Here is a 17,009-nt window from a genome sequence, read left to right on the forward strand (position 1 = left end):
AACCCAAGCCAACAAGAATACAAGCCACTTTCTTGGGATTCCTCATGTCAGCTTGGTCTATTATTTTACTGTTCATGTTTTTAGACAGTCTCTTTTGGGAGGAAACATGCCAGTCATATTAGATTAAGCCACATGAAATTGCCGTTATTTGACCATTATTTTGCTGCCAAAAATGGCAGCAAATTCACATGAATACCAAAAATTCACATGAATCAATCTAATAATAATCATAGCTATGTGTAAAATTTTTAGAATGTTCTCTGTATCTATTTTTCAATTTAAATAGAGACCTCAGGTTGTAAGACTAAAATGAGAAAATATCGCATGTATGAAAATTCTTAATATCTGTTGAATTTCGATGCACATAAATCCTAGTGTGATCTGATAGCCCTGCACATATTTTATGAAAACTGAGTACAAAACTTTGTCAGGATGAATGCACTTTAATGCTTTAAAGTTTAATCTCATGCATCTCAACAATCAAATGACTCCACTTGATTTATATATGTACATTTTATTAGAATTCTTCAGAACTGTCAACGATTGGACAACATACAGGAATAAAACACGTGGAACACCAACATCCTTTAAACTTACGCTGCTTATGTATTTACACATAAAGTTACTGTATATATAAAAAATATTTTCAAGGACTCATGGGCTTGGGAATATTCAAAAGACATTATTGCTACATTTCAATATTTACAAAAAAAGCCACAAAATAATTTCAAACATTAAGCCACTGCAAAGAAACATCTGATGTAAGAAAAAATTATAAAAATATAAACTTTCAAGAATATCTAAGACAAAACTCTCAATGAAGTGCCCCTGAAGTACCTAGACATCTATAACTAACAACCACTTTTCTTACTATCATTGAAGTCAATAGAAACACAAAGGAATTTTTCAGACAAAGTATGGCAAACAACAATCTCTTGGGTGACAACACAACTCCAAAATCTGTTAACTTTGGAAAGGTGCGAGAGCATAGAACTCCAGTGCAAATGGTTACTTCCAGATAATGGCCACATTTCTCTAAATGTAGTCTAAGAAACGCAGAAGGGGGAACCATAAAGGCAACATACCTGAATCTTTCAAGACAACACACAAACTCTGCCATGTACACATTTGCCTTTTATATTGGGCAGTGAGGAACGGGAGTTTTTTGTTTTGTTTTGTTTTTAAAGAGGTAAACTACAAGAATAATATCCAGGCTACAGTCTAAAGGGTAAAATTTAAATGTTTCAGTGAGACAGTAGCATTATGGAAGCTCTAAGGAACAGGTACAGTAAGATGAGTCTAAATAACAGAGTGCCTTAAGTGCAGGTGGACTGCAAATACATAGGGACTGATGCCTTCCACTTCCTCTGCACCGCTATGGAAGCTTCTGGTAAGCTACTCTAGATAGCGATGTGAAAAGAAACAAGAGCAGTACTAATAATGAAAGCCAAGTTACTTGAGGGTACTAAAGGACCCTCTTGGACTCAGGGCAAAAATACCCCTCCCAAATATTTGTCTACATACATACAAACGTACACACACATATATAGATACTGGCCCGGCGTCCAGGACATGCCTGTGAAGGAGGCTAAACCTAAACTTTATTTCCTGCTACATAAGAATCCAAACTAAGACGGCAGTGTTTTCTCACTCCTGTGGGAGCCATGCAGTGAATCAGTAACTTTGTCAAACAGCATCAAATCCATTGAGTGCAATGCCATTCTGAAGCTGATAGGCTTGTTCCACAGAATCTATAGAGTAAGTTCATCAGCTAAAAGAGGAGATTTTGTTCAAACTGTGCTTTGTGGTTATATTGTTTCCTTAAAAAATGGTATTAACTGTTTCCTTCAAACTTATATGGCTCTTAATCTACTTCTATACACAGTGGACATAATGCCAGGGTTGTATACAGAAACGAAACCTTATGGTGTTTTCCCCTCAAATGTATGAACACGGACAATTTATAGATGCGTATATACAAGTGCTGGCTAGGGAGGCCTTCTCTCCAATTCAATGCTCTAATAGCAAACTCTATTTAAAAACCAGGTCAATAGTATAAAAGCTCATGCAGTGGTCCACAGAAGAGCATCTTTTGTTCACAGTTGGGGATCATTTTTTTCATGGCCTATGTCTCATTCCCAGCATAAAATACTAGATTTCTTAAGCCCAGGTGTTCATACTCTGTCCTTTGTTCTAATGATGTTCTGTTTTCCACATAAAGGACTTAGGTTTTCAGCTTCTAATCTTGTATCATCATACTACCATGGATGGTTCTGAAGGCCAAATGTGATTACTACCATTTATTCAGGTAAACTACCAACCATATTTTTGGGCAGAATTGGAGGAGCCTTGGAAAGGACTCTGGCCCCCAGCCCATACCTCCCTCTCTTTTTCCAAATCAGAATGTTTTCTGTTCATGGTAGAAGCTACGTTGCTATTGGGAATATATACAGTTCGAACATTTGAAATAGGATGGTGGCTGATGACAAAAATCATCGACCACTAAAGTGTGCTCAGAAAGACAGGATTGCAGTGGGGTGCCCACTATCCTGGAGTTGGATGCAAGTCGAAAGAAAAGAAAATAACCATCATGGAAGCCAAAAGAAGAGGAGATCATTCCTGGAGGGGTGACCCAAACACTCATTCTGCTCAGACGTCATCGTGCACAAGCAGAGGCTGGGAGGAGGAAGCGGTGCTGCCGACAGAATTGATCCGCACAGAATGGTCCACCACGGGCTTCTGTCGGTTGGGGCTGCAGTTTGCTAAGTTGGAGTAAATCTGGGGAAAACAAGCCCATAGTCAATACACCAGTCCCTACAATGAACACAGCAACAAAAGGCATACTTACAGTGTCAAGATCACAACTAACTGATGGAAACTCTTAAGAGAAAAGTAGTTTACAAGAACTTTGAGGCCAAAACCCAAGTCATACTGACAAAACAAATACAAGCTTTGTTTTCCCCTTCATTTTCCCCTTCATTTCAAGGAAATAACTTTATACAAGAAGTGGGGACAAAACATGCACAAGCTTAGCGCTTCTAATAGGGCACACCAGGCAGCAAGCACTATCTAACCTATTTAAAAGGCTTGTAAATCTCTACAGCCAACTACAACCCAACGACCAATGTAATTTGCTGAGAAACCCATGGCCCTTCTAGGGGTCTCTTGTCAACAATCAAAGCAACTGGGTGGAAAATGATGTTTAATTTGAAACGTGCTTTGACACCCAGAAGAACAAGCTTTAACCCAAAAATTATCAGTGGTGTACTATTAGGAAAGAAAAGATAGCTCCAAGCACACAGCCCAGTAAAGAAAGCAGCTTAAAAATATCTGAGTCAAAGTATCACTAATTCTTGCTTAAAAGCAAGGGAGGAAATAATGGATTTGAGTTTTCATTCCCCCACGCTTCCCAAATCACTGGGAGGGATCTCCCAACTTCAAACAGCTCTTCATTCTATATGGCTTGTGGGCATGACAGCTATCTGCCATTTTCTGGCTATGCTTGTTTGATCAGAAGGCTTATTTCACTGCAGTAACAAGCTGTCTTTTCTATGCTTTTATTCTAGTTCACATCACCCCAACCCTCCAAAGGATGCATGGTCCTGACATGTGAGAGGGAGAAATACTGACCCCATGACCAGCATTTGAGATGGGGGAGGAAACATGGCAAATCCTCATGGAAACTTCTACTTCCAGTGAGTACAAAACTCTCCACCCTTCCCCCTCAATCTCACATCCTTCTTTGGCTCAGAACAGGAGGGCTGGGCAGAAAGAACTGGTTTCCATTGCTTTACTTTCCCTACCTGAAGCCCAATTTGCAACCTAAGATGAGGAGAGAAGGGGTTGGGAGGTTAGTCCTCACCCTGAAAGCCTGAGGAGGAGGACACACCTGGAACTGGGAGAAGGGGGATTCTATGCCTGGCCAGGGTATACTCACGTGATTAGTGCTCTCTGAAATCTGCTTCTCAATTAGCTGAACAATTTGCTTGAATGTTGGTCTTTTTAGGGGATCCACATCCCAGCAAGTCTTCATTATGTCATACCTGCAAGACAAGGGCCATTTACTATCCCTCCTCAATGCCCTCAGCTTGTTTTCAAATGTATGGGCATCCAGCAACTTCAGTAATAATTCCAGGGCTATGCAACTGGACATATGGACTGACACACCGATAACATAAAACACTGCATGTATGAAATATTGCTGAAACTTTCTGTATTTTTGGTGACAAGAGATTATGAAAATAAACTACAGAAATGACATTTGACCAGTGTGTCATAAAGAATCCAAGTGACATTTCAAACTGTGTTATGAAAACCCTTAACATCTGGGTTTCTGTCTTTAAAAAGAAAAATAAAAGGGAAAACGTGATCTAAAGAAAAAATTTTTTGGCTCTTACATTTCAGCAGGTGCATGTTCAGGGCTGAGCATCCGGAAGCCTTCCTTGATCATCTTGTAGAACTTAGAATCGACCGGCATTCCAGGATAGGGGCTGCTTCCTGAGACACAGTTTGCAAAGCAGTGTTAATCACAAGGAAGCAGGACACCAATGAAACCTCAAGAAGATGCTCTGAGTCTAATGAAGGTGTCTTTGCCAAGGATCATTTTACCTAAAGAGAACAGCTCCCAAAGAAAAATACCATAGGACCAGACGTCACTTTCAAACGTGTATACACAGTTGAAAATGCTTTCAGGTGCCATCCACTTCACAGGTAGTCGAGCCTGTAATAGAAGCACAACAGAGTCAACAGTGTTAATTCAGAAGCTCAACAAAACTGAACAGAAGACATTCTTATAGATGCTGCTGTTGCTGAAATGTGGGGTGATAACTTGAGTACCATCTCACAAAAACCTTTTACCTATATGATCTCAGATGATCCCAATCACCTCTGAAATACATGGCTCACAAGTACATTATCCCCATGTTAAGATAGGAACACTATGTCAGTACGGCATGGAGATTAAGAGCACAAATGTCAGAGACAGCCAGACATTTTAGCCCTGGCTCCACCATGGGCCTTAGGTAATGCAGAGATTTTGTTAGTTTCCACTGAATATGTCCCTCTCCTTCCTTAAAAACAGAAACATGGCCTCTCACAATTAGGACTACATTTCCCAGCCTCCTTTGCAGCTAGCTAGCTGTAGTCAGGTGACTCGGTTTTGGCCACTAAGTTGTTAAGTGCTGTATGGCAGCTTCAGGAAAACCTCCTTACAATATAGCTGGCACTTGCCCTCTGCCCTCTCTTCTCTAGTGCAAGGGCCCCCTGCCTTCTGGATGTGATGGCTGGCTATCTACCTGGTGGTCATCTTGGACCACGGACATGGGGGTTACACCCAGGAATGGCTAAGCATGGAAAGGAAAGACTTGGCCCGGGTACTCCATTGAACGTTTATACCAATCCTGGCCTGCTACCCCTAGACTTCTTTTATTTTGGGTTTTCTGTCAAAACCCAAAACTTTCTCTAATACACTGGGAAAGTCACTAAAATATTTGTAATTAAGCCTCAGTATCTTCTTCTGTAAAACAAAATGAATACTTTTAATTTTATGAATTGTCCTGTGGGTTAAATAAGATAATGTGGGTAAAAATGCATAGCACTGCCTGACTCAGTGCTATCTGAAAAATTGCCTAGAAGAAAGGCAAGTACTTGATAAACAGTAGTGGCTTGTCATCATGACTCTTTGGAGAACTCTCTCCATTAAAGCTGAGCTGAACTTTCTGTAACTATTCCTTTTAGATGCATTCTGGATTCCCAATCTTAATCTGCCATAAAAAGCTAAATCAATCCTTCTCTTAGTCCACTTAGGATTGAAAACTGGGAAAGCTTTTTTTTTTTTTTTTTGGTGTTAAAGTTATTTTAGTCAGTTTACAAAAACAAAACAAAAAACTTCCAATATCCCTTCCCTTCCCTTCCTAGACGTTGAACTAAAGTTCCTGTTAGGGCTCCTAATCTGAGATCTATGGGTGTCAAATTCAGGGGCCTGTGAACTTGGAAAGGAAAAATGACATCCTTATTTTTGCTAATTTCTAGATGAAATTTAGCATTTCTTTCAATTACTAACAAAAGTGATAAACCACAGTAGTATCAGCTGTACCTGTGACTTTGTCATGAACAGTAATCATAAATATCTTCATATCCTATTAAGTCTTTACAGGTATCTCAAAATCATATTTACATTAATCACTACTCTAAAATTACAGTGGTTTTTAGAAAAAATACAAAACCCACAATTACTTTTATACCAACCTAACAGAGCCTGTTACTCTCCGTAGTAAACACATGTACTGACATATCACAAATTTACTTAGTATCTTGATAGCTATTTCAACTTAACTGTTTTCCTTGGTATTCCTATGTATTTCATCATAGGCATTGAAAAGAGTGTTCTGATAAGGGTTCCATAGGCTTTACCAGACTCTAAATGGGACCATGACGTGAAAAACAATGAAGAACTCATGTGAAAGGAAAGAACTTCAGAGAACCTGACACAACAAGGAGATCTCAAATGATGATGACAAAAATGCGGGGCAGTAACATATGTGAGTTTCCTTGTTCTTATCTTGTTCCAGAAATTCTCCTTACCCACTAGCCTGATGAAAGCGACATCTGTGATTGGTTAGTTCAACTGACTTGAACTGGAGTCTACAATCTGGAAGCCTGATAGAGCCAACCACTCTTTGTCAATTCAAACTAAGGTCACTAACCAATAACAAGACAGTATGTAACCATCGTCATGATTATTTAGATCGTAAATAAGACATCTATAAAGAATAGTAACAATATGTCTGACACTGTCATAAGCACTTTACATACATTAACTCATAACTTTCTGAGTCAGGAATCACTACTATTCCCAAGGGGAGAAAAACAAAGATTCAGAGGTATCGGAAACTCTTGACAAAATTACACAGCCATGAAATAATGGAGACAGATTGCAGAATTCATCAAGACTGGGCCTGGAGGCTGCCACCTTCTTCCTCCTCCCTTTGGTCAATATTCAGAGGACTGGATAATTAACAACTTATCATTCTTCCTTCCAAAATTGCACCAGGATGAAGAGAAGTTGTTTTTATTATCACTCCTGACGATAATATCTAGCTTCAGGGCAGCCTTTTCAGAAATTCATGCTTTGGCCAGGAGATAAACACAGCAACACTCTTACAAAACCAAATCGAGTACAGGCTACCAATAGCGACGCCATAGTGATGGGGGGAAAACATTACATTATCATAAGGGGCACAAAAATCCACCTCCAGGAATAAATCTGGACTGCAGAAATGGGCCCAGGAAGACAGGCAGAGAAGAATATAAAGGGCAATATGGTTTTCCATGGCGATGGGATGCCACTCTGGAAATCACAGGCTCTGGTTTCAGCCTCTACTGCCCTGTGTCACCTCAGATAAAAAGCACTAAAATATGCTATGCCTTAGTTTCTCCAATTTTTAAAACAGGAAGGTGCTGCAATTATAGGACAAGGGTTTGTTCTGAGGATTCGATAAAAATTGGCAAGGAAATACAGCACTTTGAAAAACATTTGCTATGTTCTACAAACCCATTATTACTTATGAACCTATTTAATAGCTCTCCGTGTATTCTAGGATCCAACATTCTATATGGCTAACTCTGAACATGATCTTAGATTTTAATATTTTTCACACGGCATGTCAATCCCCCCAAAATTTTTCCTGCTGTGACCTTCAATGACCTACATTTGTTACATTTGAGCAAAATCAAGTTCATTGCTATTCTCAGGCTATAATGAAAATTAAGGCTATTTCTGTTTCCTTCACATGCCCCATAATTACACAATTAGAATTAGGACTTCTATTATTGAATGTTAGTTGTAGTAATGTTCAGCATACCATGCAAATTTTGCTGAAGTACACTTAATTTGACTGCTAAAATGTGTGATATCCCTAGACAGGATTTACATTATGAAAATCATAGGAAACAATTTTTATTGAAAGTTGAAACTAAAAATCCTTTGCAGGACTGTCAAGCAGAGAATGGGTACTCACGTTTCCTTTAACCACATAATTAGAATCATTCTTGATGTCTCTGGCTAGACCAAAATCACAAATCTTTGTGATCCGACCATGAGTAAGGAGGATATTTCTGGCTGCCAAGTCTCTGTGAATACACTATTAGGTTGGAGGAGAAAAGAAAACCATTTAAATTCATTTTAACTTGTAAAGAGTGAAAACTAACTTTTTAATATTAGAGTGTTGCTTATATTATAAAAAATCTGATACTTTTGTTTTAAAGTATTCAGTACACCAAAAATAAAAATCAAAAGTACGCCTTGAATGATGTTCACATAATCAAGAGTCTAATTACTATAATCTCTTTCAAAAGCAATTCTAATAAATGCTGTTTTCTTCTCAGGACTGCTTTCATTCGTAGGGAAATACATAAGAAATAGTCATATCATATTGTTTAAACTGAAAATTTATTTTGCATGCATCTATCTCTTTGAATGTCCTTTCACAGAGTTCCTAACATGCCTTTGCAACTTCAATCTGACATCTCCCAAGGACATACGAAGGTGGTCTTTATTTCAGCCATCCTATATCCTTTCTTAGTTTGGTAATTGTTGGGAAATGTCACCCATGACATTTAAGGGTAGGACTGGTAACTCATTCTGTTCGGTTAATCTTACTTCCTAAGGAATTCCTCTCACCCTTCCACAGACCATGCTCCTTGTTTTGGTTCCATCATTCTTTCCATTCCTATCCTTCTCCCAAGTGTTTATTACTCTCTCTGACCCCTTATTTCCTGACACTTCATAAGCCACACATATAATATTTGGATCTAACTTCAGTAAAATTCAAGTCTATGCTTCACCCCAAGCCTTGTAACTATGAGGTGCCCTCTGCTTTTACTGATAAAATGATTCTTTCTCTAGGAACATATCCTATATCCTAAAAGCCAAAAGTTTTAAAAGAATTTCACTGTATATAAAAGAATATTCATAGAAAAACTCATTTAGACAGGCTTGTACTTTACAGCTTATAAATTAGAACAGGAATTCCAAAGAGACAGCAGTTGGAACATGAAGAAACTAAATTTCCTCTGCTTTTGGTTACCACATTTCAAAATGACACTCTGCATTCTAACTATGGCTCTAAAATGCTCTGTTCTCAAAAAAAAAAAAAAAAATCAAAAAAACAAAACACAAAACTCTTTTGAGAATCACTCCCACTTACATTCTTGGAGGCGAGGAAGGCCATGCCCTTTGCCACCTGGTAAGAAAAGCTCAGCAAGTCTTCTAAGTCTAGGGCCAACTCATCATCCTCCATGATGGCAGGAGTCACATCTCTTTCTATGTATGAGCCTGTGAGGAAGAGAGGATTTTTCTTAGCAATTAAAACCATAAAGGTTAGTAAAGGAAAAGACAGTGGCAATGACATACCAAAGGCTGGTAATGAATGAACTAATGTGAACTTGCAGGCAGATCACTTCCCTGGTGTCCAGGAAAGGTAGATGCTGAATCACAAAGTTAATATTTAACAATCCTAAGCTGGGTTACAAAATCCGTAGAGGAGAGGGATGGTGAATTAATGCAAAGATCCCATATCTATAGTAAGATGCTCAGGCACAAAAACATATGCTCTGACCCCAAACACCCACTTGCAACCCTAACTGCCATTGACCATTGGCACTGCTACCATAAAGCAGAACTGGTCTGCATCATTGCTACTGGGAATGATGTTATATTCCACATTAGCATGATATATATACTCTCTGTAAAGTTACTCTTGTTGCTTGATAGGTAGGTACTCACCTATTCTCGCAGATCTCCTTTTGTCGGCCTTGGTTGGGACAACATAAGAGACTCCAGGTTTCATGTCCATGTACTCATTGGTACTATCGCTGCTGGGAGAGATGAAACAAGTCATGACTGAATCAAGTGGGACGTGTAGAAGGGCACTCATGGGTCAGGGTCTACCTCCTCATCCCCTTCACTACATAATAGACTGGACCAATTTGAGGAAAGTCATGTAAAGTTTGAATAAAGAGTTTGAAAATCTTGTTCTGTAAGATATGGGTTTTTAATATTCAATATTGGGGTCCATGCCCAGAAACTAGGTGTCCTTTTGTGTTTAATCATATAGAGGACTCAGGTTAGAAATTTCCCATCTCTTGACACAATGAATTTAATGGGAGACAGAGAGCCAAATATGGTATCCCGTATTACCTCAAACTCTCTAAATGAGCCCCAGGAGACAAGATGAAAGAAAGACAAAGAAGAGCTTCCAAGACGTGTTACGCAGGAGGCAGAGATCGTTAACATATAGTGACTGATGGAAGAAGGTTTAAAAAAAAATCAAGTTGGTTCAGATAAACACCAATAATTTGGATGATTTTCTGAACCATCTGGACCTCTTCAATCTGCAACATTTGGCTGGAGACTCTTCAAGATTTCTAGTACTTCCTGCTTCTGATTAGCATAGAAACACCATGACAACAATCTCCTTCAGAGTGTGCTGGTGGTTCCAATCCCATATGGGATCCCAAAGCACAAAGAACATCACACAGGATTGAACAATTTAGGCCATTATATCAGAAAGTTAAAGGATATATATAGGGCCAAGGTTTCAGAAAGAAGCAAAATGGCTCATTTCTTCATATAATGAGCACATGCCCAGGAGAAACTAACAAAAAGTGGTTTTGTACAGTTTTTACTACCACTTTAAACTACTCGAGTTTATAGGATTAAAAAAAATAAAAAGTTTCACCTGGGCTTTTAAACTTTAGCCAGAGGTACAGAAAATGGCTTTAAGAGGTAATTGCCCATCAGTAATATTTACTGAGGTCTCCTTGAGGGCCTGGTGTTAAGAGTTCAGGAGGCAATGTCTTGCCATTGCAAGATGCAGTGGATATAAAGTGCATGAAAAGGATAGGAGAAATCTACCACACAACTGCAGCAATATACAGTATAGGGGATTGGGCAAAATAACCATGACTTCTGTTGGACTGGGTACATCTAGGAAGTCTTCTCAAATGATGGCCCTTAACAGCATTTCCAAAGAAAGAATAGGCAAGATATGAGAAGAATTCTTTTCTGGTTGTAAATCAAACTTGAAGCTCTTTATACATGATTCAAATTCAGAATGGCATCAATGATGAAAGAGATGAGAATAATGTCCAGAATTTTAAGAAATGTGCTGGAGTAGTTGCGTCTTTTAATAGCATGATGAAATAAAAAGGGCAAGAGGCAAGGTATATAGGAATAATCCAGAGATCGATGGCAAAAAGCCTACGTGTAGAGATATGTTCAGAGCTCTTTGTCATTCTGCTAAAGGTTTTAAAGGGACTTTACTGTGGCAACTTGAGAGGCTTTAGCACTTTCCCTATAAACAGTATCTCACTGGAAACAGGCATATAGTACCAAGCTCAATGGTATAAATGGAAATACATGCAGGACAGAACTGTAAGAGAAACAGAAATAGAATTCATTCAGTTGCATGGAACTAAAGTGTAGAAGAAAACTAAAAATGCATTTTTAAAAATCAGCAAAAATCTAGGTTTAACAGTTTGAATCTTTAAAAACACAATTTGAACTTTCTAAACTGTTAATCACATTTAAATGATTTAATAATTTTGATTTCATACCTCAGAGTACCTCAGTTCATTTTTTAAAGAATCAGCCTTGATTGCAAACCCTTATGACCCCATGAACTGCCTGTCAACAGCTAACTATTTATGTAAATCAGTCTTACCAGGAAGACTCCTTTGAATGCAGAAGATTCTTATAAAGTGCAGCTTCTGCATGATCTTCCTGCTTTGAACAAATAAATGAATCACGTTTTCTTCTCAAAAAATTCAAAAGATCACCATAGCAACAATATTCTGTAATGACCAAGGTGGGCCCTAAAAGCACATAAGAAAAGGTTAGAAAGAGGGTGAGATATATAGATTAATTCTGCCTCCCATAAAAATACCCAAGGGTGGTCATGGCCATTAATATTCAGCTTCAGTGGATAAGCCTACTTAGTCCCAATACAATCCTGTATATTAACACTGCTTATCAAAAAAGCAGCATTATGTGGAGTAACATAAAACAAGCAAGCCTCTTTTAACCTGAATTTCTAAGTGACATTAGTATTTGGGGCCAAGCATGACTGCTGGTTTTACAGACAGAAGTTACTGCTTTCAAAGGTTCTACTATTATCAAGCTTCCTACGTGAATCCTTTGATTCACTTCTGTTTACAGCAGGGCTTCACACACTCTCTGTAACGTTATTATGGAAATAATGAAGGCACAAACTGCGGCATAGTGGGAAAATCAGTCACAAGGAGCAGCCAGCTGGGACGAGACTGGAAAGTGAGTGAAAACCTAAAATGACCTGTGTTCTGAGCGCTACTAGTTGAAAAATTTTTTGGTGTTATGAATGTTTAAACTGTACTTTAGAAGTAACAGGCAACTTTAACTTGGTTAAGAAATTTTCTCATGAACAATTCATGATGTGGTGAAGCAACATTTATGGGGATTATTTGAAGACATTATATAAGGCTGTCAACTTTACCGTGGATCTCCAGAAACAGCTCATTTTACACATCTTTGTTTCTTTCAACTGAAATACTTTCTGCAAACATCACAGACATCCTTGATGGGAACCTCAACTAAGGCTTCAAATTGGAAACTTATTTTTAGAGAAGTGAAATGTTTGCCTCATTTGGTGTATATTTGAGAACCAGTAGGCTTAGGGGCCTATTTTAAATTGTAGTATGCAAATTAATATTAACCCTTTCTGTGGCTAAATATGTTCAAGAAATGTATAAAGCTTACAAGATAAGAGAAGCCTTCTGGTCAGGATGAGATATTCAAGAGGCTGATGTTGTTGATGTTACAAACACGACAACAACTAGTGTATGTCCTGGGCTGTTCTACCCCATAATGATAAAATTAAAATCTGCATTTTTAAGAACAATAAGGAAAACAAAATCTAGCAAGAGAGAACAATAGTCTGGGTAAAAAAATCTTCCAAACAGTTTATAATCTAGCATTGTCAAAATCATATTAAAATGTCATGTTTTGATAACCTGACAGACAATAAAAGGCAGTTTGGACATGGCTTTACCTCCAATGGTGCAGGCTCCAAGAAGATTCACAATATTCATATGATTACCAAGGTAACTCAAGACTTTGAGTTCAGACATGAGGGCTTCCCGTTCTGTTAAATGGGCACTTGCTAAAATTGGAAACATGCATTTTAGCAAAAAGCACAATTGGCAAACTGATGTCAAGTGCATGCTGTACCATACAGGAACTTACGTTTGAGCATCTTTACAGCTACAGTCATAGCCGCATCTGACTTAATTAAGCCATAAGCAGTTGCCTCAACAACTTTCCCGAAAGCACCAGCACCCAGGGTTTTCCCTGTAGGAAGGAAGACAACAAGGTAAGTGGTGGTGGTGCTGGTGGTGGAACTGAAGGACCATTTGTGCAGTTTCAAAATCAATAAAGGAATTAAAAACAATTTTGTCTAGAGACATTTTCCTACAATGTTCTCTATGCCAAACCTATCAAAAGGGGTGCAATTTCACAGAAAACTCGTTGTTTCAGGTGGAACAAAACAAAGGAAGCCACTGGAGTTCCTTCAAGTCATTGTTATGTGTACCCAAAAAGGTGACATGGAAAGCCCCTGTTTCATACTGACCAAAACTCAGCCTGTTTCTGGGAAACTCCCATTTGTGATCATAAGGAAGTTGTGTTGGGTCTATGTAAACATAATTGTTTCCATTTATCTCCTCAACAACCTTCCACTGTACTTCATACATGGGTTTCTGTGGGGAGAAAGGGAAAAATAGATCACCTTTTAATAATTATTGTCTCAGTCATTAGAGCACTCTGGAGAGAGAACAAATAAATGGTTACCTGTAAATATTTGTAGGTCAGAATCATCACAATAATGCACATCATGCCAGCTACGATTACGAAACCAATCAGCAAAGGAGTGAACAGGGTGTGGGGATGGATTTGCTCTACAATGAAACAGAAATGTGGAATCACAAACTTAGGCAGGATGGGATCTCTACCACAACCACTCAGTCCCAAACTGACCCACCTCCCAACTCACAGCCCATGGCAGGATGCAAAGCACTCTTGTTATTCAAATGAATCTTTAAAAATATAACTTGAAACCACAATACTGCAGAATAGAAGTTGAGATTTCTGTAGAAAAGGAATAATTTATGCTGTTTTTCAATGAAAAGCAACATCTGAATGCACTTTGTACTTCAATCAAATTCCTGCCTTGTACAACTTTAAAAAAAGAAGCTTCCTTTATGGACGGTTTATATTTTCTTCTTTAAGCTTTCCTGTATTTTCCAAATTTCCTACACTGGCATGAATGCCTTTCACAACCAAAAAAAAAAAAAAAACATTTTTAAGGTATTCTTTTCGTTGCCCTGTCTGAAAAACATGGAAGATTCTTCACTTCACTACTCAAAACCTGAGAAAATACGCCACTTTTTGGCACTAGTCTTTGCTGACTCAAAAAACGAAAACAACAAACAAACAAAACCCCAAGAAGGCCTAAAAAGTAAGTGCCCAGTTTCTTTGTCTTCCCACTTTGTACCAATTCATCAGTTTGCCCAAAAGATCTTTTAACTTGTTAAGAGATTTAGTCACACATGAATCAAATTTTAAATATTTTAAAGAAATAACTTGCTAACATGACTTCATAAAGGTAGTGTTAACTTTTGGATACAGTCTCTGGCAAAATGTTAAAATAATTCATTTTAAATAACTGAAATTTTTCATTGAATTTAAATTTTAGATTGTTCTAATTCTGTTTGGGTGTAAGGTAAATATATTCCCCCCATTTGCTTTCTTAGCCCCTTTTTACTGGAGACAATTGTAAATATACAACTAATTACATAATAAAGACACACATAAATATAAAATACATAAAGTAGCATGGTTAAAATTGCTCTGGTAAAAGCATATACTTAACAAGCTAGTACAAAATGAAACTTAGTGAGTTTGATGACAGTATGGTGTGATGCACATATTACCAGAAATGACATGGTCAACGTTGGAATGAACTTAAAATCATGACTGATATGGTAGACAGAGCCTAAACATCCCCTTAAATTGGATTAAAAAGAAATATACCTTTGTTGTTACCTTTAAATGCAAAGTTAAAATAGGCAGAAGTCTTGCCCACATCGTTGTAAGCCTTACATTCAACCGTGCCATTGTGCTTGAATGCACTAGAATCTACAGAACTCTGAACCACTAGCTTTCCAAACGGTGGCCCAGATGAGTTTAGTGTCTGCACATCCACTGGCAGTACAGAAGCAGAGCATCTAAAGGGAAGAAAACAAAAGCCCCGGCTTACTCCAGGAAAATAAATAAATACATAAAACACTTGGGATGTGGCATACTTTTAAAACAAAGTTAGAGGTTCATAATCAACAGAAAATGTCCTTTTACAAGTGTCTAAGAAGAAGCACTTTGGTGACCTAGTGAGTGAAAAAAGCACTGTGGAAGAGAAGAAAGGGCAGAGGAGGCTTTGGAGTCAGATGGCAGGTTTGAATCCTGATGAGTTACTTTAACCCCCACCAAGACTGAGTTTCTACGACTGTAAAACAGGGATAGTAATACCTATGGCAGAGGGTTACTGAAAGGATTGGAAAGGAATTCAATAAAATGGCAGGCATATATGCTGGTACACAGTAGATCCCTAAAATAAACAAGCTTCAAAAGGGTACATGAATGGTTGAAAAGAAATAGCATAGAGGAGGAAAGCATAAAAAATCTTCAAGGAGCCAGGCGCAGTAGCTCACACCTGTAATCTCAGCACTTTAGGAGGCCGAGGTGGGCAGATCACCTGAGGTCAGTTCAAGACCAGACTGGCCAACATGGTGAAACTTCATCTCTACTAAAAATACAAAAATTAGCTGGGCATGGTGGCAGGCGCCTGTAATCCCAGCTACTCGGGAGGCTGAGGCAGGAGAATCACTTGAACCCAGGAGGCAGAGGTTGCAGTGAGCCAAGATCATTCCATTGTACTCCAGCCTGGGCAACAGAGTGAGACTCTGTCTCAACAACAACAACAAAATCACGGATGTAGACCAGAAAATAGTCAAAGTGAGGACCGAAGTTTGAGTTCTAAGCAGGAAGGCCTAGTTACACTGCAGGTGGCTGAGACCACCACTGCAAGGGATCCTTTTCATGAGCCAGACCCCGACTTCCCTATTCTAAACACCTAGCTATTCCGTTTCCCTTCCTAACACCTATACACATTCATTGTTTATTCCATCTATTATGTGTTTCTACCCACTAGAACAAGCTTGTCCAACCTGCAGCCCACATGTGGCCCAGGATGGCTTTGAATGCGACCCAACACAAATTCATGAAGCTTAAAACATTATGAGATTTTTTTGCAATTTTTTTTTTTTTTTTAGCTCATCAGCTATCGTTAGTGTTACTGTGTTTTATGTAACAACTAAGACAGTTGTCTTCTTCCAATGTGGCCCTGGGAAGCTAAAAGATTGAACACCCCTGCACTAGAACATAAACTCATAAAGGCAAAAAGACTTGGGTGTCTTCTGTCCATTAGAATAGTGTCTGGTACACACTTGCCACTCCCTGTGTATCTACTGAATGAATGCCTGTAACTACGGGGCTCGCTTCTGCTGTGGCCATTCCTCCCAGGGGCCTTGAACTCTACTTAGTATTCTCCAAAAGAAAACAGTCTCCTAAAACCCAGCTGAAAACAGCAATCTGCTGTAACCCTTTCCAACTTGTTGTGATAAAGAGGCTTATTCCATGAAAAATAAAATTTCCGCGATCCTACTAACTATTCAGTTGTGATGTTAACCTGGGCTTTTAAAGCCTGAGCATAAAATAGCAATTGATGGATAAAAACAGCTGTGGTGACTCCATTTTCGTCTTCAGGTAATGCAAAAGGGCAATAATTTAAGGCTTAAGTGTGGATGGTGAGGGGCAAGTAGCACAGTGCCAGATGTTCTCTGTTCAGGGGCTGGGCACCTAA

At 38.6% G+C, this 17,009-nt stretch overlaps 1 protein-coding gene across 8 annotated transcripts in view; it reads right to left on the minus strand.

The window, feature by feature from the left end:
• Nucleotides 1-498: 498 nt before the first annotated feature.
• KIT (KIT proto-oncogene, receptor tyrosine kinase) overlaps nucleotides 499-17,009 on the minus strand; it is an 82,455-nt gene continuing 65,944 nt past the window's right edge. For 2 of the 8 annotated variants that reach the window (XM_054554009.2, XM_054554010.2), the window contains exons 9-21: nucleotides 15,137-15,318; nucleotides 13,883-13,989; nucleotides 13,665-13,791; nucleotides 13,280-13,384; nucleotides 13,086-13,196; nucleotides 11,724-11,874; nucleotides 9,785-9,873; nucleotides 9,207-9,334; nucleotides 8,019-8,141; nucleotides 4,609-4,720; nucleotides 4,398-4,497; nucleotides 3,938-4,043; nucleotides 499-2,778 (exon numbers count right to left, since the gene is read on the minus strand). In XM_054554009.2, coding sequence (XP_054409984.1) covers nucleotides 2,650-2,778; nucleotides 3,938-4,043; nucleotides 4,398-4,497; nucleotides 4,609-4,720; nucleotides 8,019-8,141; nucleotides 9,207-9,334; nucleotides 9,785-9,873; nucleotides 11,724-11,874; nucleotides 13,086-13,196; nucleotides 13,280-13,384; nucleotides 13,665-13,791; nucleotides 13,883-13,989; nucleotides 15,137-15,318 — 1,570 coding nt within the window. In that variant the 3' untranslated portion in view covers nucleotides 499-2,649. Of the gene's footprint in view, nucleotides 2,779-3,937; nucleotides 4,044-4,397; nucleotides 4,498-4,608; nucleotides 4,721-8,018; nucleotides 8,142-9,206; nucleotides 9,335-9,784; nucleotides 9,877-11,723; nucleotides 11,875-13,085; nucleotides 13,197-13,279; nucleotides 13,385-13,664; nucleotides 13,792-13,882; nucleotides 13,990-15,124; nucleotides 15,319-17,009 lie in introns of all 8 variants that reach the window. The other 6 variants (XM_054554007.2, XM_054554008.2, XM_024246425.3 and 3 more) reach the window with 3 other exon arrangements.

Source organism: Pongo abelii, chromosome 3, assembly GCF_028885655.2.
Source record: "Pongo abelii isolate AG06213 chromosome 3, NHGRI_mPonAbe1-v2.0_pri, whole genome shotgun sequence".
NCBI classification, from domain to species: domain Eukaryota; kingdom Metazoa; phylum Chordata; class Mammalia; order Primates; family Hominidae; genus Pongo; species Pongo abelii.